Source organism: Erigeron canadensis, chromosome 2 (genome assembly GCF_010389155.1).
Source record: "Erigeron canadensis isolate Cc75 chromosome 2, C_canadensis_v1, whole genome shotgun sequence".
Lineage (NCBI taxonomy): Eukaryota > Viridiplantae > Streptophyta > Magnoliopsida > Asterales > Asteraceae > Erigeron > Erigeron canadensis.
In genome coordinates, this window is record NC_057762.1 from 43,150,177 (window position 1) to 43,177,252 (window position 27,076).

At 32.7% G+C, this 27,076-nt stretch overlaps 4 protein-coding genes and 1 long non-coding RNA gene across 5 annotated transcripts; 2 read left to right on the forward strand and 3 right to left on the reverse strand.

Annotated features, from left to right (window-relative positions):
- The first annotated feature begins 2,220 nt into the window (after positions 1-2,220).
- On the forward strand, positions 2,221-2,971 carry LOC122589722 (protein indeterminate-domain 16). The gene has a single exon (XM_043762048.1). It carries the CDS (start codon positions 2,268-2,270, stop codon positions 2,811-2,813), a length of 546 nt encoding a protein of 181 aa, XP_043617983.1. The 5' UTR covers positions 2,221-2,267; the 3' UTR covers positions 2,814-2,971.
- Positions 2,972-12,454: 9,483 nt separating this feature from the next.
- LOC122589960 (probable methyltransferase At1g27930) lies at positions 12,455-13,541 on the reverse strand. The gene has a single exon (XM_043762289.1). The coding sequence runs from the start codon at positions 13,482-13,484 to the stop codon at positions 12,600-12,602; it is 885 nt and encodes a 294-aa protein (XP_043618224.1). The 5' UTR covers positions 13,485-13,541; the 3' UTR covers positions 12,455-12,599.
- Positions 13,542-21,850: 8,309 nt separating this feature from the next.
- Positions 21,851-23,317, forward strand: LOC122589889. Its single transcript, XM_043762219.1, has 3 exons — positions 21,851-22,003; positions 22,101-22,178; positions 22,269-23,317. Exons 1-3 carry the CDS (start codon positions 21,953-21,955, stop codon positions 23,199-23,201), a joined length of 1,062 nt encoding a protein of 353 aa, XP_043618154.1. The 5' UTR covers positions 21,851-21,952; the 3' UTR covers positions 23,202-23,317.
- Positions 22,019-22,706, reverse strand: LOC122589890. The gene is made up of 3 exons (XR_006322372.1): positions 22,645-22,706; positions 22,452-22,559; positions 22,019-22,362 (listed from the first exon to the last, which is right to left on the reverse strand). It is a non-coding gene; the product is annotated as an uncharacterized LOC122589890 (long non-coding RNA).
- A 1,042-nt stretch (positions 23,318-24,359) lies between the features above and the next one.
- On the reverse strand, positions 24,360-26,661 carry LOC122586589 (acetolactate synthase 1, chloroplastic). The gene has a single exon (XM_043758572.1). It carries the CDS (start codon positions 26,516-26,518, stop codon positions 24,557-24,559), a length of 1,962 nt encoding a protein of 653 aa, XP_043614507.1. The 5' UTR covers positions 26,519-26,661; the 3' UTR covers positions 24,360-24,556.
- Positions 26,662-27,076: the final 415 nt, after the last annotated feature.

Genomic DNA, 27,076 nt, shown 5'->3' on the forward strand with positions numbered 1-27,076 from the left:
CATATGTAATTAAATTTTTGCATATTACCCATCCATCCCAATTTATTGTCTTATTTTGACTTATCAAGTTTTTTTTTTTACTTTGATCGTAAATATTTTTGTTTATGTTATATATTAGTTGATGAAAGTTATATCAATGAAAACTGCATTTAAAACTCAATCAATTTATATATGTTATATCAAATAACACAAACAAAAATATTTATGATCAAAGGTGAAAAAAAAAATTAAAAAAAATCATACTACTTACTTAATATGAGATATAAGGACTGTTTTTTTTTTTTATCTAAAAACTCTTAATCAGTATATAACTGCACTTTTCACTTTTATTCCATCATTGAGGCAAAATCTTTTAAATAGATATAAATCTACTTACTTATCTAGTCATGCTGATCATTTGATTAGACTAGAACGTTTATCATGTTGTCGTTTAAAAATGATTGGAAAAAAACGTTATATAACAAACAAAACATATATATGACCTGTACATATATACATTGATGAAAAATGATAAAAACGTATATAAGAGCCTCTCATTTTTCATATTTTTCGATTAATCATGCATAACATGAAACATGCATAAAGTTCTCAACAAAAGGACAATATTAAAAATGATAGAGTTAAATACAAGAATGGTCCCCGTGGTTATCACTTTTTGCAACGGTAGTCCCTCTCTTTATTTTTTAGCAACTGTGTTCCCTGAAGATATGTTTCAGTTGCAAAGGCGGTCCCTCACTAACAGAATCGTTAATTAGTGTCGTTAAGTTTCCCATGTAAGTAGCACATGAGGGGTATTAATGTCCTTCCACCTACACAAACGTAGGGGTATTCAAAATTATTTGTATCCAAACACGTTATTAAAAAATCTAATCCGTTATTTGAAATGTCGGAGATTCAAATCCCGGTTCGGATTTGGATTTAGATTTTTGAAAACTTCGGATATTCGAGTATCTAAAAGTCGGATATTCGACTTTTGGATATCCTAAACTTCTAAATCAAATTTTGGATAACCAAAAGGGATATTATGCCTATATTATCTTGAAAGTTTTAGATATTTCGGATATCCAAAACCTTCTAAATCAAATTTCGGATATCCAAAAAGGATATTATGCCTATCTTATCTTGAAAGTTTTAGATATTTCGGATATCCAAAACCTTTGGATATGTGTTCAGATATTCAAATCCACTATCCGAAATTTTGAATATCCGTAATTTGGATAGCCGAATTTTAGAAAAAAAAAGCATCGTAGAAAAAAAATATCTCAAGTATCTGAATTTTAGAAAAAAAATATATCATAGATATTGTCGTATTATTAGATATTGAGACTAACATTTTGAATACTTTCAAATATTGAAACTAGGATTTTTCGATATCTTTTGATATTTTTGAAATAAAAAAAATGATATTGAAATCTAACAAAAAAAAATCTAGATATTTTTAGATATCCAAAATATCTGAAACTTTTTAAAAATTACTATCGGAATTTGAATCCAAAATTTATTGTATCCAACTTTTCATAGAAAATAAGATCGAATTTTGGGATCATGGTTTAGATACGGATACTTTTGAACAACCCTCTGTTTATGTAGGAGTAAGGACATTAATACCTCTCATGTGCTACTCGCATGAGAAACTTAACGACACTAACTAACGGTTCCATTAGTGAAGGACCAACATTGCAACTGAAACATATCTTCAGGGACCTTGGTTGCTAAAAAATCAAAAGAGGAACTGCCGTTGCAAAAGGGGACAAACCACGGGGACCATTCTTGCATTTAACTCAAAAAGATATATCGGTAGTGGTTTAACTTAAGGAAATACACATAATAATTGCTAAATATAGATATTAAGTTTAAATTACGACTTGAATGAAATGAGCAGACAATTCCTTTCTTGTTAACAAAGTAATTATCTTATTATTATTATCTAAAAAGTTAAAAGAAACCACTTATTGCCAAATAACGCGATCCGTTTCTTGCAACCCCATTTCAGTACAACGGAAAAAATGTGCTTTTGTTGTGTTTGACCGTTATACCCATCTTACGTCACTCCTTAAAATGGAAACAACCTATCTATTAAGGGTCTTTCCGTCATTTCGTAAGCCGCAGTTTGTCATTTTGCATGGCAGCCAGGGCTACTTTCGTAAATTCCAAATTGAAGAAAATGTGTTATATAAGAGAACAACATCCCATTGCCACCTTCAATTTCACACACACAAATTAACACACAAAAACGCTTTCTTTCCTTTTTTTTTTTATCTCAAAAAATGGAAGACAATCAAAGAGAGCTACAGCTCCTCCCTACGCCACAGTACACGAGAGGTCCGTATGCGCGTGCCGGACCATCGTGGCCGTTAGATACGATACGATACCGATCAGATAATATCCATTTCCCCAATTTAGAGAGTAGCAGTAATTCTACAAATAATGGTCCTTGTCTAGACTTGCAACTATCTATTAGTCTTCGGCCAATTCAACCCCCACAAGATCATTATATGTCGAAAAGTGATCAAAATAATAAGCAGCAGCAGGGGGCGGGACGAGGAGTTGAAGGGTTGAAATGGCAAGCAGCGGATCAAATTCGGATAGCAACAATGGAGAAAGCGTATGCGGAGCGGGTAAGGGAGATGACAAAGCGCGAAATGGAGCTCGCACAATCCGAATTTTCGAGGGCAAGGCATATGTGGGAACGAGCACGAGAAGAGGTTGAAAGAGTGGAGAAGATGAAAGAAAGAGCTACTCGAAGGATTGATAATTCTACTAATTGTCTGGAGATTACTTGTCAAGCTTGTAGGCAAACATTTCGACATTGATCGATCGTTAATTTCTTTGCGACGATTCGATATTTCATGATCAGTTTAAATTGAATATCGCGTAAATTATCTGATTCTTATTATTTAAACGGTCATAATATATATGATCAACTTTAAACTTTTTCAATTACCTAATCCAATCCAATACCATGTTGCTATGCTCGTGAGTTTTGAATAGGAATCATGATTAAAAAGAGCTAGGGGATGATCTATGATTTGATAACGGAATTGAAGGAATATTTATTCACAAGCAAGATTAATTAGGCAATTAATTTGGATTATTTTCTTTAATTTATTCTTCCTAATTATATATTATTAATCCGCACATGAATTGATCATCAAGATACTGCATGTTTCATAATTAGGAAATTAATTTTTTGTTTTGCTATTTATATAAAGTTATTATTTTGTTGGTGTACAAATATTTGATGGAAAAACACTTGGGTATTTGTTATTGTACTACACATGTCATAAATAAACAAATAGTATATAAAAGGTAAGATTATAACCCTGGAAAAAAATCCATCAATCGTGAATAGTATGTGAAAAGGTAGTACAATGACTAATTATGTGCCGAGTACATATAGCGATGTATGAAGGACTTTGATGCTCTAGTTAATTCCAATTATTATTTTTTTAATTTTTTTTTCTCTCAAAGGAATATGGCGATATGTGTGGGGAATGCGATGAATTAAAGTTTTGGATGTATCATTCATCAAATAATTGTAAAGTGACCTAAATTAATAAATTCGTTTTTTAAGTTTACATTTTTGATATATGTTTAATTTATAATTGTTCAAGTTTAATTTATTTTTCTTGCAATAAATAAATTCGATGTTTCATCACAAAATAAGTTATACTACGACCACGTGCATGTACCTAAATCTGTATGTAAATCAAGTACTGGTTAATTCTATATATGATGGAATTGACTGTTGCTTTCCATATAATGTGAAAGTGTCGGATAAAGGGTTTTGGAGGTCTTAAATGAAGTAAGTTTTTGGGGTCTGGTTCATTAGTATATAAATTAAAGTAAACAAAAAATAGTAAATCGACTTATGTTATTGAACTACTAGTAATAAAAAGATACATATTTTGATGAAAAACCAATAAGGATGTTACCGTAATGCAAATTATATAATGGTAGTTAGTTAAGTCCAAACATCAAATAAATTATACAACATATTAAGGTCTTGAATTTTCGAGGGCTTAGTTTCATATTATTGTTGAGCCACTCATACAATGTGGGGATAGAATATTTAGAAAGTAAACTTCAGCGGTAAGAGAGTACATCTTTTAGATAACGTAAACTTCATTATTAATAATTCTCTATTGACTGGTTCCGGGGTTAACATGAAAAACTTAAATCATGTACGTAGAGGTTATATATATATATATATATATATATAGGACAATCAAATAAGAACAGTCTTAAAATAAGAACGGTGAGAACACTTAAAAAAGATCATTGTGATGCATTAAAAGTCCATAAAACTAACATAATGCTTAACTAATTATCATTATTTAAGTGTATAACAACACATTGGCCTGTCAAAATCAAGAAAATCATGTTTTTTGTTTTGTGCATCCATCTTGGATGCATATTCTTCAAAATGATGCATAATATATATATATATATAGGGGAGCAATCAAATAAGAACAGTTTTAAAATAAGAACGGTGAGAACACTTAAAAAACATCATTTTGATGCATTAAAAATCCATAAAACTAACATAGTGCTTAACTAATTATCATTATTTAAGTGTTTAATAACACATTGATCCGTCAAAAGTGAAAAAAACACGTTTTTTGTTGGATGCATCATTTTGATGAATATGCATCCAAGATGGATGCACAAAACAAAAAACGTAATTTTCTCGATTTTGACAGATCAATGTGTTGTTAATTAAACACTTAAATAATGATAATTAGTTAAACATTATGTTAGTTTTATGGACTTTTAATGCATCAAAATGATGTTTTTTAAGTGTTCTCACCGTTCTTATTTTAAAACTGTTCTCACTAGAATGTTACCATATATATATATATATATATATAGGGAAGGAAATACGAGGCTGTTAGGCACTTAAGTTGGGTGAAAAACCCCTCACATACCTTTTTTTAAACCATAAAAATCATGGGGGCCAAGCATTTATTCAAAATATTAAAATATTGGTATGTAAGGGGTTTTTCACCAAACTTGGGTGTATAACAACCCATACTCACTTTTCTAATATATATATATATATATATATTATGTTAAGGTGTATGCTGCACAATGCGTTGGTGACAACAGGCGAATAAAGAACCGAAGAGTACGTAACATAAATAATAATAATAATAATAATAATAATAATAATAATAATAATAATAATGATTGAGACTTGTTGAAAATAGGAGAAAATTAAATGATGTGATGGCAGGTGCATCCTTGCAAGTTTAAAAAAAAAATAGTGTGGTTTTATGCGAAACGACCTTTGCAAGTACTGAATGGTAGAAGAATCCCTTAATTTAATTTATGATAGTTTATGATAGCCAGAAAGCGTTCTTTTGTGAAAATACGCCGAAAGATATGTACTACGATGGGGAATGAAAGAACCTATTGCATTTGTTATAATAACCTGTTTCCAAATTAATATAATTAATCCCTGGCCTGTCTTCCGAAATTGCATGAAAATAGTGTTGAGAGAGAGTGTCACACTGTCACTTACCAAATTATGAAAGCATATATATGTCCACTCAAAGATGCGTGCTAAATGTGTAGGTTCTTGATTTACGTATAGAACATCTACGAGTATAATATTTACGAACTTCTTGACCTTTGAGTTTATGTTTAACTAATAAATCTCGATAAATGATAAGTACTCGTAATATGTTTCTCGATCGGTAATGAGAGAGTGAAAGAGAAAATGGACATATTGGCTGTATGGTGCAACTATTATTGTCACAAGGCTACAATGTAAACTATGGGTTATATATAAGCTAGGAGTAAGTAACTCCCAATACCGTCTTCTACGGGTTTTGGGTCAGGAGTATATATTTATAACCACCATGTAATGATTACAACAATCTAGCTTCCTAATAATGTTTTTTTAGTCATATTCTCCCGACCGATTACCATCTATATTTTAGTTATCAGTATCCAAATTTTGATGATAATTAGTCATTATCCGTATTTCATGTACGTAGTTGTCCTAGTATAGTAGGTGCTTCAAACATTAAGATAAAAATACAATTTAATGTTATATTAACTACTTTGCCAATTGTATGTCTTATATATATATATAAAAAAAGAAAAAAAGAAAGACCCATACTCATTTTTTTTAAAAATCTAAAATACTCATCAGATAATAGCAAAATACAAGGAGAAAAAACGAGAAACCCATGACAAAAAAAACTTAGAAAAAAAAAAGAAAAGAATGGAGTAGAAAAGGGAAATGGAGTCCACAGCTTTTAGGCATATTCAAACCAAACACGCACTATCCTTGTCTCCCTTGATAATTTGATTCCAAACACTAAAATCTATCATTATTTGTCACACTCCTCCATGTAAAAAAAGTACAAATTTTCATGCTTCAGGTACATCCCCAGAATGATATATGGACACCTTAAAAAGCATCATCATCAGAGTCAGAGCAAATCGACATGCAGCTTTCTATATATGCAAGATATCAAATTAAGGGGAGGTAAGTGCGTGGTAAAGTTTTAAACTTCATCCTTTGACTTTTCTCAAGGCAAATTAATATGAAGTACGTACTACTCGTAGTATTTTTTACTTTGATCAGATGTCATTCTATAAATCCTAAACGAAACGTACACATTAAAAACTTAATACGATCGAGTAGTTAAATGATGACAATTACTCCCTCTGTCCCATCATATGTGTCATATTTGAAGTTAATATTGGCGGATACCTAAAAGATCTCGAATTCAAGGTCTTGATGCCGGCCAGATACTAAACTTCTGGTTTGGTTTCTTCGTTTTAAGGTGTAGGAAATGGTGATTGTGATAGTAATTAACCTAAAGTTTTTTGCTCGATCAACATTATTGGTATGAACGATTATCATTTTTACTTTTATAAAACACTCTTATCTACTATCTAGAAGAAGTACAAACATATACATGTGGTTAAGGTAGCAAAATGGTGTGATGGACCAGAGATAGATGTCCACTGTTCTCATGTACAGCAGCGGTTGTTATCATCTTGAAAAAGATTTATCTGAAATAACATTGATATTTCCGAACAACATTGATATCCAGCTAAGAAAGGGAGATATATCATAAATTGGGAATGGTAATGTAAGGCTGTCGGGTATCTAAACTTAGGTGTGGAACACTCACATACTAATTTTTTAAACCATAAATATCATGGGGGCCAAAACATTTATTCATTAAACAAGAAATAATAAAATATTGATATGTGAGGGTTCTACACCTAAACTTAAATGTTAGAAAACCTTATATTTTCTTTTTCCATATACATATACATAATAAATGCTCAATTTTGTGGGCTTTTTTAATTTATAGAAAAGGAGAGATGGGCCGGGATAGCAACTGTACTTCTTCATCATCAAAATAAGGTGTAACAATGGAATACATATAATGTAGACTGTCTTATCGTTACTTTAATAATTAAGAAACGGTTTCTGAAAAAATGTTTCATTCTTGGTAAATATGAGTAAAAATGGTGACTAAAAACATATTTGAATCAAATTTATTTCTATTATTGATCATTATTTTGGTGGCCTTTTTTATTTATTTATTTATTTATAGAAAAGGCCGGAGAGACAGGCCGGGAAAGGAATTGTACTTCATCATCAAAATAAGGTGTAGCTAGCAATGGAATAAGTATGATGTATTGATGTAGACATCCGTATCGGTACTAAACCGTTCTTGAAAAAATGTTTCATTCAATTCTTGGTAAATATGAATAAGCTAAATGGTGATAAAAACCATATTTTTTTAATCAAACTTAATCTAATAATTGATCATTATTATGTATAAATGAAACACGCACGTCGGCAAACATATACACAACAAACTAATTATCGCCAACCAAAGTCGTTAGAATCATATATGTAATAAGTTAGCGACGGGTCATATCTTTTCTTTCCTGTCAAAAAGTGTCATTTTAATTAATAAAGCATATATATGAAAATTAATAGCTAGCTTTATGTAAATAGCAAAACAAGTCCACATATTTGTAACACTATTTGTCTCTTATGTTTGATATGGATACGTTGATGGAATAGAAGTATGTATATGTAGGACATGCTTTCTTTGGAAAATCATCAACCCCTACGTACCTCTTGGCTATCAATTAATCCTTAACATTTTGTCTTTTCACATGGCCGGCCTGGTGTCATCTTTCTTTCTCCCTGTTATCTAATGAAATGTTGCTTTCCCATCTCTACTTAGATGGTGATGTATGGGTACACAAACACTAACAACAATTATTTATATTACATTATAATTATATTATATATTGATCCAGCTTCTTCGATCGACCCAAACACGTTAAATACACATCTTGAATTCGTGTCAAAAACTCGGACTTATAAACCACTCAAAACCAAACAATGACCGACCCCATACAAGGGAAAGAAACGACAATCAATGTTGGAGAAAGGACACAATATTCATCAATAGTTAGCATGAGAGATAATGAAAATTTCAAGCTTTCTAGTAGCAAATTAATAAAGCCTCAAAACATGCAAGTAGAGAATCGAGAAAAATAATGGATTAAACTAGAGGACTATCGCACGTATGAATGAAAATATATAGTATTTCAGCTAATGTTTCAACATTATTATGTATTTTTATACATAAAAAATGGTAATGGGAAACCCTTGCTCCGGTACCACAATTGGATACTCATTGATTCCTCCGTATGAGCCATATTATATTGGTATAGTACCTCCATATATTAATCCTCACATGACCTGGGCACCCTGAATGATCAAACCCGCGTCTTTTTAGAACTTTACATGTGGGTCTATTCTTCATTGGTAACGGGTACTATAAAGAAATTGTTTTTTGTGTTAAGCGGAGATTGAACTTGAGACCTAATTAAGGTCACCAAATGTTTCCTTTACCACTTGGCAACTCCTCATTTCAATAATACCTATCTATAGATATATAGATATTGACATAAAAAAAATGCATGTGTTGTTTTAACCAGACTTTTTAGCCTCTTGTGATGTAGTGAATTGAATGAGTCAAAGTAACAAATGATGAAAAGGCAAATATGAAAGTAAAGAGTTTCTTTCTTCCTCAAACACAATGGGTGAAATCTTTGGTGTTATGCACAATATGGTGTTCCACCTTTTTCATTTGGAACAATCAATTTGGACAATAGCTACTTAATTGAGAATGCAATGCAATGCAAATTGGCAAGGGACAGATAATGGTGGAGGTGTTTCTTCCATGTGAGGATTCTCAGTTCAATCTTTAATCCTTCCCAGCTTCCCTTCTTATTTTTATTTTATTTTCTTTTTTTTGCAATCTTTCCCTTTGGAATGTAACAACAAGAACAAACCATTTTTTCAAGTATTAAAATACATCTGAACTGAATGAGCAATCTATATAATTATTAAAACAGTAAGAAAACGAACGATTCTAGAGCCTCTAAAAAATCTAACCTATTTTATAAATTTACCACATAAGATTTTATCCTATGTGGCATCTCTACAATTTTTTTTCAACATTTATTAATTTTTATTTATTATTATAGATTCAAAATAAAATAAAATTATTTCCTTCCAAATTAACCATATATATTTGATTTTAAAAGTATATTAGATATTTAATACATTACATTATAATAAGAATAAGAAGTTACGTATATTACTGTAAACAAATCTTTTATATTACTTTAAGACTCTTTTTTTAGGTTAGATTTTATAATTCTTCTATATTACTTGAAATATCACATTATAAGAATTTTCTATATTACTTAAAATATATCGTTATACTTTAAATCCTATTGATGATATCATATCACCGTAAGAATGTTTTTATTAAATTGGTTTTCTCTCAATATATATGATCCATCTCCAATTCAATATGAATATATGATATGTTTCTCTTACATGTTTTAGTTTTATTGGTTTGTAGTTTAATTTATATTTATAATTTTTTTTATATATTTAATACAATGATTTTTCAAAGTTTATGAGTTCCTTATATTCAGATCTTTAGTTTGATACTTTAGCAATAGTTGATTAAGATGCGATCATTGATGGGAGTAAAAGATGTAAAGTTCATTTATCTATAATTTCTAAGGGTATGTATTATTGTCTCTTTCTTTTTAGTTACATACATAAACCATTAAGGATTTGTTAATTTCTTGTTAATCGTTGTTGACATGGGTCTTACATTTATTGACTTTTGTTGTTCAATTAACTTTTGATTAGGCTATCAGCTGGAGAGTGAAATGGACGCGAACTATATTTGTTATTTAATAGAGTTCAAGTTTCACATTCTATTTTTTTCGCAGTTTTTATACTTCGTATATCTTTGTTATTTTTTCAATGCACCATCTTTTGATTTATGTGGCCGCTTGACGTTATTAATACTAAAAAAAATGGTGAATTGATGAGAACCTTTTGATCTCATGCATTTAATTGGTACCCACGTAACCTTCAACAAAGATAGTGTCAAGGTAAGTCAACCACTTAAATTTAATTCTGCCTCTGACAAGATTCGAACTCAAGTTATTCCCAGAAAGTGGTAGCTGGTGGACATCTCTTCGTGTTATTAATACTATTATAATTATATATTATGAAAAGTATTATTATTGATGATATTATTCATGTGATTAGATATAATTACATATGATATTGTTTTATTTTTATTTTTATATATCTACCAAATAAAGAATATCAATGAAAACTTTATTAAATTGATTGTTTTAAATAACCGCACATCGTGCAGGTAAAAACCATGGTATTTAATAAACGTTTAAGAACGGAAAAAAATAATAATTTATTTACTACTTTTCATAAGTTATATTTAGAAATGACACTATTTTTCATAAGTTATTTAGCTATATATGACCAATTTCATAAACTGTAATAAGCATTTGCTATATTATCTTACAAGAATTATTACCATTTATCATTTCATTTGGCCTTGGATAGAGATGAGAAACAACAAACGAGTAAATGATTAGCATCTGAACAGTCAATTTCAATTTCTACAAACCCCCAAAACAAAGGGGAAAACTACTTTTATAATTGTAATGGAAAGAATGGTCTTTTATCAATAAATGGTGGTGGTGGTGGGGTTGTATTTGGAATCTTATACAATATGGAAATTGTGGATCACACCCATTGAGAAATAGCTATGTTACATTGAAGTGGACAAACATGAGTAGAGGGAGTGGGGGCAATTTTGTCTTTTGATTTTAATAAGTCCTATCTTCAGGTTAGCATGATATAATGTTCAAAGTTTGTACAATCATTAGATCATGCTCTTAAAAAGAATTCCACTTTGCAACTCTTTATACTATTAGTAGACAAAAATGAGCCAGTGACGTATCTTTAATGTAATTCGTTTGTATTTATAAACTTCGTTTTTGGGCCAAATGTTGGCCCAAACAAATAGCTGAAAATGAGCCTTATGTTAACTTGCAGCAAAGTACATCAAGAATTTGAATTGACATATGCTTCTTACTTTTGTTGACTATGTGATCAGCGAACGAACGTTCATCATATGGTTTTTGAGTCATTTAGTGGAAAGTTCGTTCGTTTTATTAAAAAAACGGACATCAACACAAAAATCGGTTGAAAGTTTGGATGGAAGATATGCATTGTGTTACGAGCATAGCTTATCTTAAAAGTTAGACTACCAAATGTGATGGAAGCTGTGAAAAAAAAGGAATCGGTAAATCTAAATCCACTTGTTCAAAATTTTTGGAGGTCAAAAGTTATTCAGCACTCAGCAGGGAGATGAATGACTACCGTTATAATTATTATCAATCAGTATATATGAATTATAACTGTTTCAATTGCATTTATACCCCGGTTTACCTGTTATTGCACTAGGAAATGATTGCATACCAGTGAGGAGTGAAGGTCCCCGATCGATTTACAGTGAACAAGTTTTAGGACCACTAATTGGACCACGAAACGATGTCAATATGAAAATGAGGTTCGAATAGATGGGATACAACTTCGCCAAAAGTAACCAACAACAGGTTAATTACATGCCTTTGCCCTACCTAGCTAGCTTTGTTAAGTGGTGGAGGGTTTAGGTCCCATCCGCGGCCCGTTGAGAAAACTTGGCTAAAAGTAATATTAACTCACCATTCAAGTTTTATTAAATTATCAATCATCCTGTCTGGAGTAGGAGTAGCAATATTGGAGTTCTTCAAGTTTTATAGTACTGCTTACACATTAACTTGTCATGGGTTTCATAAGTACTCTTCTTGGATAAAAAGTTATAGCTGCTTAATTGACTCAATTACACCTTGTTAGCTAACATGATTGTTTCATTATATATCGTAATTGTATGTGGATTAAGTTTTGCATACTTCTATTTTGGAGTTGTTATGTTGTCATTCTTTATGCCTATATTGCTGTTGTATTATGTTTTGCATACCAGCATTATTTGAAATTTCATTAGCAGAATCTAAAGGGTACATTTAGAGTTTCGTGTTTACCCTCGGAACAATCCTTGTTCAAATTTACATCTGCCAACTATTATCATTTAGCTAGCATGCAATTACCTTGAAAGTAAATGGGAAACAAAAGAAAATCGATTAAATGCTAATATATAGGTAGTTCAAGATGTTAAAGAACCCAGTTTCTGTTTTTGAGCTATCCTGAAATTCCAAAACTTCCCCTTAGAAGAAACCAGGTTCTTTTCACTCAAAAACTCCCAAGAAAACCACTTCTCAATCGTTCGATCAACATCATGTACAACCACATTAGTCCCATTGTTTCCGGCTCGTGCAAGGACACCAGCCATATATATAGCACCCATTCTTCCTGGTGAATCCGGCCCGTCCCCACCTGGCCCATCCACAACAATTATATCCCACTTAGTCTTAAGCACTTCCTTAGGAAAGCCGTTTAATGCAATCTTACATTTGGAAGTCAGCATTCTGATCCCGGACCTTAAGGAACAGCTCGGGTGTGTTCTTGCATGCTTTAGCAACTTATATGCTTCCTTTGCAGAAGTTTTGTACCTGATCCTGAAAACTCGTGTCCCGTCCACATTACCATTCATTTTGATAAGTTTTTCCGGCTTGTCCTCTAGAAAAACAGTAGAACCGCCTTTATTAATGAATGGTAACTTAAGGTATTGATCTTCAAGCCCAAATACAAGAAGATTACACGGAGACTTTTGCAAAACTATATCAGATAGAAACTGCAGTTCCTTTTCAGATAATATTTTGTTACCATATGCTGGACTCGGATGATTGCCTGTATTTTGATCCATTTCCGAAGTCGGAAAATATGAAGTACTAATGGTGATTTTAAGTACTCTAAGGAGGGAGGCACCAACAAGGACAAAAACAAGGAGGAGGATTAATTTTCTCTTGGTAAGGTTCATTTTTAATGAAGACTTTGTTCGAATTGTCGTAAGTTTGAGAGACGATTTTTGGGGAAGAATATACAAGAATAAAGAATTGGGCTGATGGGATGAAGGCTCTTGAGGGGGCATTTTTAGTAGTAGTAGTAGTAGTAAGCGTTTTTGGTTGACAGATTGTGTAGACCCAAGTGACAGTAGAATTGAAACTAAATATACAACTTTTTTGTATGTTTTTAGGAGTGTTTTGAATTGAGTAAAAATGAAGAATTAGTGTTGCTGTGTTTTGAAGCATTGCAAGTGTTAGAGTGTCACCAAACTGCTAGTGATTAGAGTATGGTAACACCAACCTTTTTAACAGATCTTATGCTTGAATTTTGTAGGTGTAATCGACTTTTCTCTGTATTTCAATGTTTTAATAACTAAAGCATATGCGTCATTTAATTTACATATGTGTTCAATTTCTATGTGTATGTATGAGTTGATAAACCCAACTCAGCACAATAAACCCACAAGATTTAGTACTAAAGTCTACTTAACCAAAAGTCGTGACTTCAATTGTTGACTTCTTGTAAAAGTACTACATGAAATACGTATATGTGGTTATATACTCTTTCCTTTTTATCAAATAGAGATGTTTACATTGTTCAACTCTATGTCACGCTTCCGGTATTGTTCTTGTTGTTATGCACCCGTTCTATTCGACAATATGAGTTGTTTATTACAATATGGGTTGTTTTAATTGGATTATCTGAGTTGTTGGAAGGGGGTGGTCAGTTAGGTTAAAAGGCCGCCCTCGCTGTAGACTTTCTTTCCAATTTGAGGCTAAGAAAATATTTGGGCCCCTCTTATTTTATTAAGCGAAAATCGGAAGGTATCTAACTATCTATCAATAAGGTCGACGCATCATCTCTATATATACTCCTAATAGATAGACTCGCATGATACCCGCGCATTACGGAGGTGGTTGTGGCGGCAATGGTGTGGTCGTGTAAGACGACTGTTGGTGGTGGTGGTGGAGGCGTCGAGTGGTGTAGATAATTGATTTAAAAGTAATTGATGTAAAAGGTTAATAAAATTTTAAAAAAAAATAAAAGACTAATAATGAAATTTAATTATTAAAAGTATTTTAGATAATTCTTTGTAATATGGATTGTTTTTATTAGTATTAGATAGTATAGATAAAGATATATAAAATGCGCATTGGTTATAAAGGGGAGTGATACAATATGTTTTAACCGTCTACAACAAATGTACATATTATATTACGCAGTGTACAACTGTATAAAACATGTATTGTTGTAGATGTCTAAATTATGTTATAGATATATATCACTTCCCTATAACAAAAGGCGTTAAAAGCTGTTTATGTCACAAAATTATATACTTTATCATTGTGCTACCAAAATGGTTAAACAGTGTAAGTACTTTCAATCATTTTAAAACATTTTTCTTGAACACTCCAAGTTTCTTACCTAAAGAGCTAGCTCTAAACTGGATAGCTCTTATGAAGATATTAAACATTTGACCACTATATTTTCCATGATTGCTAATTACAACAAACTTAACAAGTGATAAACTCAAGAATATGATGATCTGCAGAAAAACAAATTTAATATACATGTATACATAAAACTAATAAAATGCATAGTACTTGGAAAACTTACATTATACTTAGTAATAAAACTGGAAGTATGAATTTGCGTGCCGTCTCACATCTGTCCATTTTTTTGGAGTTTTTTTCCAAACTAGTATAATATGAAAACTTATTTATCAAACTAGTATAGTTTCAAAAATATTTACCATTCTAGTTAAAACCTTATTAAACATTAAATATAACTTGAAAAATGAATCCGTTGGCACTTTACGAAGACCATACTATGAGTTTGTAACATATGATACAAGACTATGTTGGAATAATTATGATTCGTATTGTAAATATAATGAAAATATGATAATAATAATACCTGATCCAGTGGACCTTGTAAGAGCAATAACGTTTGCCATTGATTGTCAGGTTCCCAAAATGAGATGATTGTATTTAGATGGGATATGAGTTTTAGGAGAGAAAATGCACACAAAAAAGGTGGAAGATTAGAGTTAAATGGTTGGAAATGACTCTCTATTTATAAAGAGATCATTTACAACTTTAGCCCTCTGGTGTTTAGTATATGCAATATAAGTCCCCGTATTTCCAATCATCTAATGGGAAACCCTATAATATGTCTTTAAGAGTAAATACGCCCATCGTATAGTTACTAGACATAGGGATTTCAGTTATCGTCAATTATCATATCACGAATGATAAACGATCAGTGACGGTCACATTAACGTGGTTCCAACAGACTACTCCAACAACTAAAATATGACATTGGTCAATCCTCATGTACCTACACTTGAGATGTGAACATCATCATCATCAAAACTTTATTAATATGATACCAAGTGCCAACAGAAGTATAGTTCAAATGAAATGATTTCAAGTGTCAATATTGAAAATAAAAAAATCAACTCAATAACAAAATTATTTTTACGCTTAGAATATGATTTTAACCAATCGTTATTAACTTGTAAATAATTATTTTCATCTAAACTGGTGTAAGTGGAAGATATTTCGATGTTACCATCTAATATTTCATCTCGATGATCTTGTGTTTCACTTTCATCCTCAATTTCATCTTTTTCAAGAACATCATCCATATTAATTTCATCTTTTAAAGCATTATTAACATCGAATTTATTCGCAACAGCAACACGAGATATATATTATATTGAAAATTTTAATTCGGGTCAAGTAAAAGACCATGTTCAATTGGTTCATTGTATTAGTTGCCCATAAAAACATCACAATAAAGATGAAAAAACACCAACAAAAAAAAATTAAGATTAAAAAAAATGTCACTATCAAATTTGCTATGTGTACGTAATTAAACATAGATACATGGGGAATATTACAATTGTTACCACAAGACAATCATCACAGAGAAAAAATGTTTTAAATCCAATCCAGAAAACAGAGATGGAGAATAGCTAATGAATGAGTTTAGTTTAAATTAAGTTTTAACTAAAATGGTAAATAATTTTAAAATTATACTAGTTTAGTAAATAAGTTTCTCCATTATACTAATTTGGAAAAAAAACTCCATTTTTTTGCCTTTTTTTAATACCCAATGGCATATTCGTAATTACAATGAAACTTTTAGGTCATTTTCATATTTTTTTTTACTTCTATTTTTATAATGTTTGTCACGAAAGTTTCATCATCTTACTTTTCACCACATAACTTTATTTTTTTAACTTTTGTCAAGAAGTAACTTCTTGACTCTTTCCATTTCTGCCACGATATTTTTAAGTTTTTACTTTTTGTTACATAACTTTAATTTTTTTACTTTTTTGACGAAAGTTTTGTTTTATTTAGTTTTAAACTTTTATCTTTCTAACTTTTGTCACGAAAGTTTTATTCTATTACTTTTTAAGTTTTGCACTTATACTTTTTGCCACAAAACTTTCGTTTCTTTTACTTTTCACACGAAAGTTTTGTTTTCATTTATTTTTTTACTTATATTTTTCTAACTTTTGCTACGAAAGTTTCATTATCTTACTTTTCACCACGTAACTTTGTTCTTTTAACTTTTGTCAGCCAGTAACTTTTTGGCTCTTTCATTTCTGCCACACAACTTTTAACTTTTTTACTTTTTGTTACATAACTTTAATTTTTTTACCTTTGGCATGAAAATTTTGTTTTATTTAGTTTTTAAACTTTCATCCTTCTAACTTTTGTCACGAAAGTTTCAATTTCTTCACTTTTTATCGCATAAATTTACTAAAGTTTTCTTCATTTTACTTTTTACCATATCGCTTTCGTTTCTTTTACTTTTCACAAAAAAGTTTTGTTTTATTTACTTTTTATACTTTTATTTTTTTTAACTTTCAATTACGTGTTGTTATTTTTCCCGAGGCAACGCCCGGGTACAAAATCTAGTTATATATAAAAATAAAAAAACAAAAAAAAAACAGCAAAGTAATGGCAACCCAAAGTATACGTCGCGTGTGATGCGACTGACTACTATCATATACAATAATCTAATTTTATTCCGCTCAATGTCTCATTTGGTGGAGCTTGCAACTAATTAGTATACTTTAATTGTTGAATCGGTAAATTGTCTGATTCAAATAAAAGTCAGACTTCCGTTTTGTAATATCACCTTAGGTAGAAGTCAACCATGTCAAACTGATTCGGGTCTTATGATTGTTTTTCATAATATCACCATGTTGTTGTTGATGATTGTTTTTAAATATTTCTGGTTGAGACTTTATTAACAATTTACTTTTATTTGATAGAAGAAATGACTTAACAAGTTACAACTTACAAGCTTATATAGTTATATGCATGTTATATAATTTATTTTTTTTAGAAAACAATATCTTTCCAAACAATTATTCTAATAATTTTTTTTAACAAATTGATCATGCATGACACTTGTAAGAACAAAATATAAAATAAGAAAAGAAAATCAAAAGATTACACTTATCACATAATTAGACTATTGAAATCATTAGGTTGAGTTTTAGAGGACATTCATCTCCCTTCTTTTTTAATCTTATAGCATCAATGTGAAATATGGGTTGGTCCAAACGATGCTTTCTGCAGCCCGAGTCCATTAAGCCTCTCCTTCAAGGCTCGAATGATTGTATATCTGATTTAACATTAGCTCAAAAATGATACTCAACACATAGGCCCAATTGTAATATTGTACTCGTAATACATTAATTATTTAAATTTTACATTTAGCAATATGGAAGATGAGTTTTTACTTTGATTTCAAAAAAAAAAAAATCCAAAAAAATATTGTCTAAAAAATAAAAAAAAGTTTCCAAAATATCCAATTTGTTACATTTAATGAGACTAGATACCAGATAGCTAGCAACTAGCTACATAGCCACGTAAGTCAAATGATGACTTGGATCATGTTACATTACGCATAATTGCATAAAGGATCCACGATGACACTTTTTTCACGCAACTACCACATATGCCTGGTTGCATACCTAAATTGTCTCGTAGGAAGTAATCAGCTAGATTGACTGTGCAAACATGTGGAACTCCGAACTCCGATATATCTTTTCTTAAATTTAGAAATTAGAATGTTCGACATGACACTCCTAACCGAAAGCAATAAGTTTATAAATGTTGTGAGAATAACATTCCTGTTGAAACAAAGAGAAAATAATTGTCTGTTTTCCTTTTCACATGACAAGAAGAATTTTTAACTTTTTTTTATGTTACTTAATCACACGAGAAATATAGATAACTGGTTTATAAAATATAGATAACTGGTTTATAAAGGGAAATGCAAGGGCTGCTTATTAAAGTAGCTATTATTTTCCCAAATGTTATACTGTCAAAATTTATACATTTTGCAAACTTCGTACTCGTAATTCATATATTTTCTCTTTAAGTTAAAGACTTTAACGTTTATCCAACGGCTAAGATTGAATTTGCATACATAACTTAAAACATATTTATTATCTACTAATATTTATCCAAAATGGTATTTGACCCACTTATCTATAGAAAGAAGTCAATTCTTAACACAAAATTACTCTGTGTTTTGTCATAATATATTATTGTCCATTTTTATTTATTTATTTATTTTATTTACGGTTTTGGATTATCTTTTATTATTATTATATTAAAAAACCAGATTACAATTCATGACCAATCAAAGAACTAAATGAAACAATAAACCTATCTATACATGTATTCTATTTCCTTTCATATTCTACTCCTCTAAATTATCATTGCTTTGCTTCTCCATTCTATATTATTGTCCATTTTGATCTTGATAGACGTTTATCTTTCTCAAAGTAAATGTCCAGCGTCAAATTAACATATACTCGTATAATTTAAGAAAAATCGTTGTTAACCAATTAATTAGATGTCATTTTTTTTTATTAATTCAAACTTCAATTGAAATATATAAAAGTAAAAATATGCGCTCTTATTATATGTTAACTGAAAAATGTATAATTTTTAAAACATATTATATATACTCTTGTAAGTGAAAAGCTTGTTTGCAATAAAGAAAGGAGTGTCACAAAGTTTTGTTCTCATGAATGCCCTTTTTGCCCAATCGGTGTTGATACCGTGTCACATCTATTTACGGATTGCATTTTTGCTATAGAAGTAAGAAATCATATAAGCCACTGGTTGCGGATCACAATCCCTCATACGCTACCTATTGAGATTGAGCCATGGATTGCATCAAGCCAAAGAACGAGGTGTGCTAAAGATGTGGTTAAAGCTATTTGTTTCGTGTGGTGGTAGTCAATTTGGAAGCCCAGAAACGATGTCTTCTTCGAGGCATGCCAACCTAGTAGTTACGAAGTGTTCTCATCGATTGTTTTGTTATCTTTTCTTTGGGTGTCCAAGCGTTGCAAGTCTTTTAGTTTTTCGTGGTCCACTTGGATTATTAGTCCAAGTTTTTTTATGTAATTCTTCAGCATCTTGCTGAAGACTTTGTTTTTCATTATTAATACAATCTGATTGTTTAAAAAAAAAAAAAAAGTTTTGTTCTCCATAAGTGAGGATATCACTTGTCATCTCCAGCCTCTTCCCATAAACTTCTTGTCTCCTACCGAAACGCATCTTTCTAACGGCATCTCACATCTAATTAATCTAACATAGAACTTGTCGCCACCAAAGATACATAACATGTTGCTTAAAAAACATTTCTAACCATCATTAGCATACAACGCTTGCCTTATACGGAGTATATAAATGTAGATACAAGTAGCTAGCATACATGTAGTACTTATTACCTTTCATTCTTACACAAATTAACGCCAAGATATATAATAATAGAATTTCCAGCCAAAAGAAAACATGTTCCAAAATGACATCCTTATTATCACAAGACAATTGTACTTACAAAAACTACAATTTATTTACGTCAAAACAAATCAAGAACTCGTTCCTCAACAAACAAGTGTTCCAACTTCTTCGTCATCGCTTCAGCCATCGAATTACTTTCCAAAAAACGTATCATTGGCATTACAACATCATTATGTCACCAAATTTAACCTTTGAAATGGTCCAAATTGATTTAACAGTAAGGTAAATTACCAACAACAAAATAAACATATAACGCTTGTAAGTATTTGGACATAACAATCATGATTATGTACGGACGCATTTTATTTGAACTAAATGACTAGATGTCACTCAAACTGGTTCATTTTTTATGAAACTGATGATAAACTGGTTTTGCATTAGCTATTATTCATTTATTCTATTCATCCTATCCTATTTTTTAAAAAAAATAAATTATTGATTACATTATTTTCTGTGTTTGTCATAATGTATAATTGTCCATTTTTACAAAAAGACATTTATTATTTACTTATTATACCTTTTATTAATTACTATCATGATAACCCAACTTCACTATGGAGGGCTCGCTCCGGGCACAATGTTTTAAATTATCCGAGATGGTGGGGTTTTTTTTTTCTTATTCAGGGATTTGAAACCTAAAATTTTGAGTTCAAATTTTGGCAAAAGGGTTCTCCTTTTGGACAGGATCTCTAGCAGTCTAGCACAAGTGGTGGTATTAAATAGGGTTAATGCCACTTCTCAAAAATTAAATCTTGTTGTGTATTTTTAAATTTTTTTTTATAGGTTTTTAACATTTTGCTCTCTTTTGTATTTGTTTTTCATGGTTTTTTTAATACTGTCTCCTTTCGGATTTTTTTTCCTGGTATCGCCTCTGTCTAGCACGAGTTCGATTAAGAATACGTATTCTAGACCTCTCGACATTCGTGATTAATTCACACTTTTTTCTTTTACTCCATAAATTAGCCATATCTTAATTCGTAATATTATTTAAACTTGAAAGCTATTTTCAACTAGATTGGGATCAGATCTTTCATGCAAACGTATTACAGTATTTTTCTGGCCATTACCCAAAGCTATTTAATTAATCGTTCACTTGTACTTCAAAAGGGGGAAAAGAGTCGTTTTCTGTGTCATTTTTATATATGTTCAAAGGATGACATTTCTTAATAAAATATGATTAGTGGGTTCATAAACTACATTAGATTCTTATAATTGATAGGCGGTGTGAACTTAACCTCAAACCGGATCCACAATCAAAGTTCCAACTCAGTTCTGGTCTAATAGCCTAAACCCGTCGCAATCACACACACTGTCAGCATCTAATTGGTCGACCCGCTCTTAAACCTTAACTCACCTACAACTCACTGAGTCAAACCAAGCTGTGAAAAGCTAGTCTAAACAAAACCTTAAATGAATGGAGATTTGTTTATAATTTAAATCACTATCTAAAACAAGAAAATGTGTAGGATTTTGGCTTAAGTCTTGACCAGGTCTCTTTGTTTCTAAATCCTATTTCTTGGCAACTTCATTGCTATTAGTAAGAGTATAAGAGTACTACTAGTTGCATTGTAGATGTCACCAAACCTCTCTATAATATTATCAAACAGAAGCGGTTTCTACACGAAAAGGATCCATTCCTGGCTTTTGTTTCGGTTTTTTAGATACAAAAAACTTGTTCATCAACCAAAGGCAATCTTCTTGATCGTTTATGATGGGGAGAAACAATGAAGAGACTAGAATAACTCAAACTACACAAAAGGTATAAACTGCTTTATTGATCTTTTTTGTCACATGTATTAGAGCTTATGATATCATCTATAAACTTTAGCTTATGATAGAAACTTGACACAATTCAGGGAGGAGTTGAACGAGATATGTTGAAATCCCTTTTCAAGACGACAGAAACTGGGAGACCAAATAGCATGATCATTAAGGTAAGTTTTGCTTTGAGTTTGTTCTTTAGTATCCTTTTTTAAGGGACTTTATGAGATTGAAGATGATCTAATTATGAATATGATCAACAGAGAGAACATAGAGTCATCATACCTCCACATATCATAGCAGAAGCCATATCAACTCTACATGGGGTGGACCTAAGATGGTCAGGACCGATCACGCCTGCAGAAATGCAATATGTGGAAGAATACGTTGTTGCAAAGTATCCAGAATATTCAAATGCACTTGTCCAAGGAAAAGATAAAACTGACCTTAATGAGCTTTGTGTCAAAGAAGAGCCTGCAGAACTTTCACCAGATGACAAGAAGAAATCACCAAGAGGGGTATTTCGTGAAACGTTTGCAAGTAATTTCCATGATCTGGTAAGAATTCAGCTCGAGCCATCAAGATTACTGGATATCCTTACTAAAAAGTCATCATATCTTGGAAGCTTCATCTCAATACCTGAAATTCAAGCAAGAAACAAAGTTTTGAAGCAGTGTGGGTTGCCTGATGAAGAGTATCTTGTTTTATTCACCTCAAGCTATCGTGATGCCATGATGTTGGTGGGTGAAAGTTACCCATTTTTCAGGGGTAATTACTACATGACAATCATAAACGAAGAACATGACTACATAAAAGCGTTTGCAGGTTACAAGGACGCAAAAGTGATATCAGCACCCGAGACATGGTTAGATCTGAGGATCAAAGGTTCACAACTCAGTCAATATTTTAGAAGGAAAAGTAAGCAAAGCCCAAAAGGCTTGTTCTCTTATCCTGCGAATGTAAATGGGACCCACTACTCAATGCATTGGGTGTCCGAAGCCCATAGAAACCAATGGCATGTTTTGCTTGATGCAACTGCAATGGTTATGGGCGAAGATCGCCTCCACTTAGCACTCCACAGGCCCGACTTTGTGTTATGCAGTCCTGAAAACATGAGCACTCGTTCTTCAAATATTACGTGCTTACTTGTTAGGAGGAAATCGTTTGAAACTACAGCAGTGCCACAAGTGCCTTAAATCGGAGTTTTTTTTAGAGCAATACAGATGTTTACAGTTTTTAGACAGTTTTGTGCCTTAAACTTAGATGTATTTTAACCTGTTTGAGCTGTTTTAACTTGAGGTACTCCACTATTTTTAGCATGTAAAATGGTTTGTTGAAATTAATATTAATAAACGCCATCAAAACTGTACCCCAAAAGATGTATACTCCCAGTATCCAACTCGCTCTGGACTAGTTCTTGAAGATGGTCTGCTCTACTCCAATCTTAAAACCACCTAATTGCGTTCTATTTGGGAAGTGATATATAAATCATAGTCATTCGATCAAACAAGAAACTCACTTTGCTTAGTATAAAAAGTTTCATCATCCGGTATTGTCATCTCACACACAAAAATTTAGTGTGGAAAATAATTACGTTGATGCATAAATGAACTACATTCTGTGTTAGTACTAAATCATTAACTTATAGCACTTGTAGCTGGAAAATATAACGCTAAGTTAGTAATAAATCATTGACCACTGCCTAACGCAAACTACAATTGCAAGACTTATACCCTTGACTCAAAATCAAGTCAAACCCTCCCCAAGGAGTAGGTGATGAGATTACGTACTCTGCCCACTCAGAAGCAGCCTACACCTGTTCGGAAACACTACCAAACCGAACATCCTTCCAGAAATATTAGTCAATCTATACAAAAACATCCTAACAATCAATGCCCCATTCAGGACGGAAAGATTGAGCAACATCTATCAAGTTTCTGAACCAGTATATACTGATGCTGGACCGATCAAGAATAGTTTTTGAAAATTTATAGTTTACTAAATATGAACCAACTTCAAAACTAATAGATTGTAATACTAAGCCCAAACACAGTAACCCAAGAAAACCAGAACATATAGCCCACAAATAGCAGAAACTACACAACAAGAAATAGACCAGACCAGACCAGACCAGACCAGACCAAACCAAAATGAAACCGCAACGGGTAATTGCTGATCTCAAATGGTATCTTACAGCTAGTATTGACCACAATCAAAAAGAGACATATCTTAATAGGGGCTAAAATTTGACTTCAGATATCCGACTTTTAGACCAGGGGCTCTAATACTCTTCTTTTGGTCCTTGCTATAAACATAGAAACAGAAGATTACTTCTACAAAACTACGCAGGCAAGGAAAAAAAGACATTTATTCATGAGGCTACTAAAAGAACAGTCAATACACTACTACGGAACATTCAAAAAACCAGAAACTAAAATACACAACAAGAAATTAACTTCAAATCCAACAAACTGCTCACACCTCTTAAGTAAAGATGCTAGATGTTTACATACAGTGGTTGAAACTTGAAACTAAGTTGTGACTTTGAAGCTCAATACTTCGTTCTACCATCACCCTCGGTGATCACATCCATGAAGCCCCCACCAGCAGGAATCATCGGCAAAACATGTTCTTGATGCGGCACAATGACATCCAACAAGTAAGGCCCAGGAGTATCCAACATCTTCTGAATAGCCGCCCGTAGATCAGCTTTACGGGTCACTCGTGCAGCTGGTATATCACACGCTTCGGCAAACTTCAACATGTTTGGAAATATTTCAGCCTCCTTTGATGGGTTCCCCAAGTAGGTATGCGCCCTATTTGCCTTGTAGAAACGATCCTCCCATTGAACCACCATACCCAAATGCTGATTATTGAGTAACAAAACCTTGACAGGAAGATTTTCCACTCGGATAGTAGCCAACTCTTGAACATTCATGATAAAACTTCCATCACCATCGATATCCACTACCACTGCATCAGGTCTTGCAACGGCTGCACCAATGGCTGCAGGCAGTCCAAAGCCCATAGCCCCTAGTCCACCTGAAGTCAACCACTGTCTAGGTCTGTTGTACTTGTAAAACTGAGCAGCCCACATCTGATGTTGCCCGACCCCAGTACTTATAATAGCATTCCCACCCGTTAACTCATCAAGCACCTGAATAGCATATTGCGGTGGAATAGCTTCACCGAACGTTTTAAAACTCAACGGATGGTTCACCTTTTGTTCATCCAACTCTGCCCTCCACGCCGAAAAATCAAGATTACTCATCTCACGCCTCCCTTCTAAAATCTTGTTAAGACCCTGTAACGCAATCTTAATATCACCACAAACCGACACATGTGGCTGCTTATTCTTCCCAATCTCAGCAGAGTCAATATCAATATGAACAATCTTAGCTCTACTAGCAAAAGCTTCAAGCTTTCCAGTCACACGGTCATCAAACCTAACCCCAAACGCAAGCAACAAATCCGCCTTATCAACAGCATAATTCGCATAAACAGTTCCATGCATTCCAAGCATTTGAAGAGACAAATCACTCGAAGCTGGATAAGACCCAAGACCCATTAAAGTACTAGCTACCGGAATACCCGTAAGCTCAACAAACCGTCTCAACTCATCACTCGAATTCAAACAACCACCACCTACATACAAAACCGGCCTTTTCGACTCTCCAACTAACCTCACAATTTGTTCTAGTAAACCATCATTAGGTGGCTTAGGTAACCTAGATAAATAACCAGGAAGCCTCATGGGCTCATCCCATTTAGGCACACATAACTGTTGTTGTATATCTTTTGGAATATCAATCAAAACGGGTCCGGGTCGACCCGACCGGGCAAGATAAAAAGCTTCTCTAACAATTCTTGGAATATCATCAACATCTAAAACCAAATAGTTATGTTTAGTAATGGATCTTGTTACCTCAACAATGGGTGTTTCTTGAAAAGCATCAGTTCCGATCATTCGCCGGGGAACTTGGCCGGTGATGGCAACGACGGGGACACTGTCAAGAAGCGCGTCAGCAAGGCCGGAGACAAGGTTTGTGGCGCCGGGACCGGAAGTGGCTATACAGACGCCGGGGAGACCGGAGGCACGTGCGTAGCCTTCTGCGGCGAAGATGCCACCTTGTTCATGGCGGGGGAGGACGTTGCGGATGGTGGTGGAGCGCGTGAGAGCTTGGTGGATCTCCATTGACGCGCCACCAGGGTAAGCGAAGACGTCGGTGACGCCTTCACGTTCGAGGGCTTCTACGAGAACGTCGGAGCCCTTCCGGGGTTGGTCGGCGGCGAAACGGGAAGTGAATGAAGGTGGTGGAACGGTGGTTGTAGTGGTGGTAGTGATGGGTTTGTGGTCCGAGAGGACGTTGGTGATGTGAAGGAAACGGTTTCGTTTTGGTGGGGTTGGGAAGGATAAATGAGTGGTGGTGGGACGGTGAAATGTGGTGGCGGAATGCGGTGGTTTTGTGGTGGTGGTGGTGAAAGGTGGGTTTGGTGAAGTTACGGCCGCCATGTTTGAAAATGTGTGTGTGAGATTGTATTATTTTTTTTTTGTTGTTTTTAGGGTTTGATTCGTTTGAATTTAATTTATGTGTGCGTGTTTTTGCTGGGGATGAAAAAGGAAATAAAAAATGAGAGCTAGGAGGAGTGTGTGTGGAAGTGAATGTATGAGATCCTGTTTTTTTAATTTTCGTTTGCCGACTTTTATACACGTATTTATTTTTATTTTTGTACAAACATTTGGTCGGTATGTGACATTAGAGAAACATCACCATATAATGGTAAGTCTTGCACGTATCTTAGAAAACAAAATGTTGACCATGGACCGTTATAAATATTCAGAGAAAAAAAAAACCTAAACTTATCATTCCTAAAGATCGACTCAAAACTTTAGATAAACCTAAAATGTCTCTAACCAGTTAGACTATAATCATTGGCTTGTACGCGTGTATAAGTTTTTCAATTTTTTATTATGTTTTTTTTTTTGTATATACATCCATTTATTATTTTCACATATCTATGGAAGTTTTGATTTTTCTAGAAATATTGTGTAAATTGTGTTTTGAAGAGT

What these genes read in the sequence shown, in the direction of transcription:
- LOC122589722 (XM_043762048.1), top strand. Translation starts at nt 2,268, where the DNA reads ATGGAAGACAATCAAAGAGAGCTACAGCTCCTCCCTACGCCACAGTAC.
- LOC122589960 (XM_043762289.1), bottom strand. Translation starts at nt 13,484, where the DNA reads ATGCCCCCTCAAGAGCCTTCATCCCATCAGCCCAATTCTTTATTCTTG.
- LOC122589889 (XM_043762219.1), top strand. Translation starts at nt 21,953, where the DNA reads ATGATGGGGAGAAACAATGAAGAGACTAGAATAACTCAAACTACACAA. An exon ending in TAACTCAAACTACACAAAAG is followed by an intron (nt 22,004 to 22,100) that starts GTATAAACTGCT and finishes GACACAATTCAG; the next exon opens with GGAGGAGTTGAACGAGATAT. An exon ending in CAAATAGCATGATCATTAAG is followed by an intron (nt 22,179 to 22,268) that starts GTAAGTTTTGCT and finishes TATGATCAACAG; the next exon opens with AGAGAACATAGAGTCATCAT.
- LOC122586589 (XM_043758572.1), bottom strand. Translation starts at nt 26,518, where the DNA reads ATGGCGGCCGTAACTTCACCAAACCCACCTTTCACCACCACCACCACA.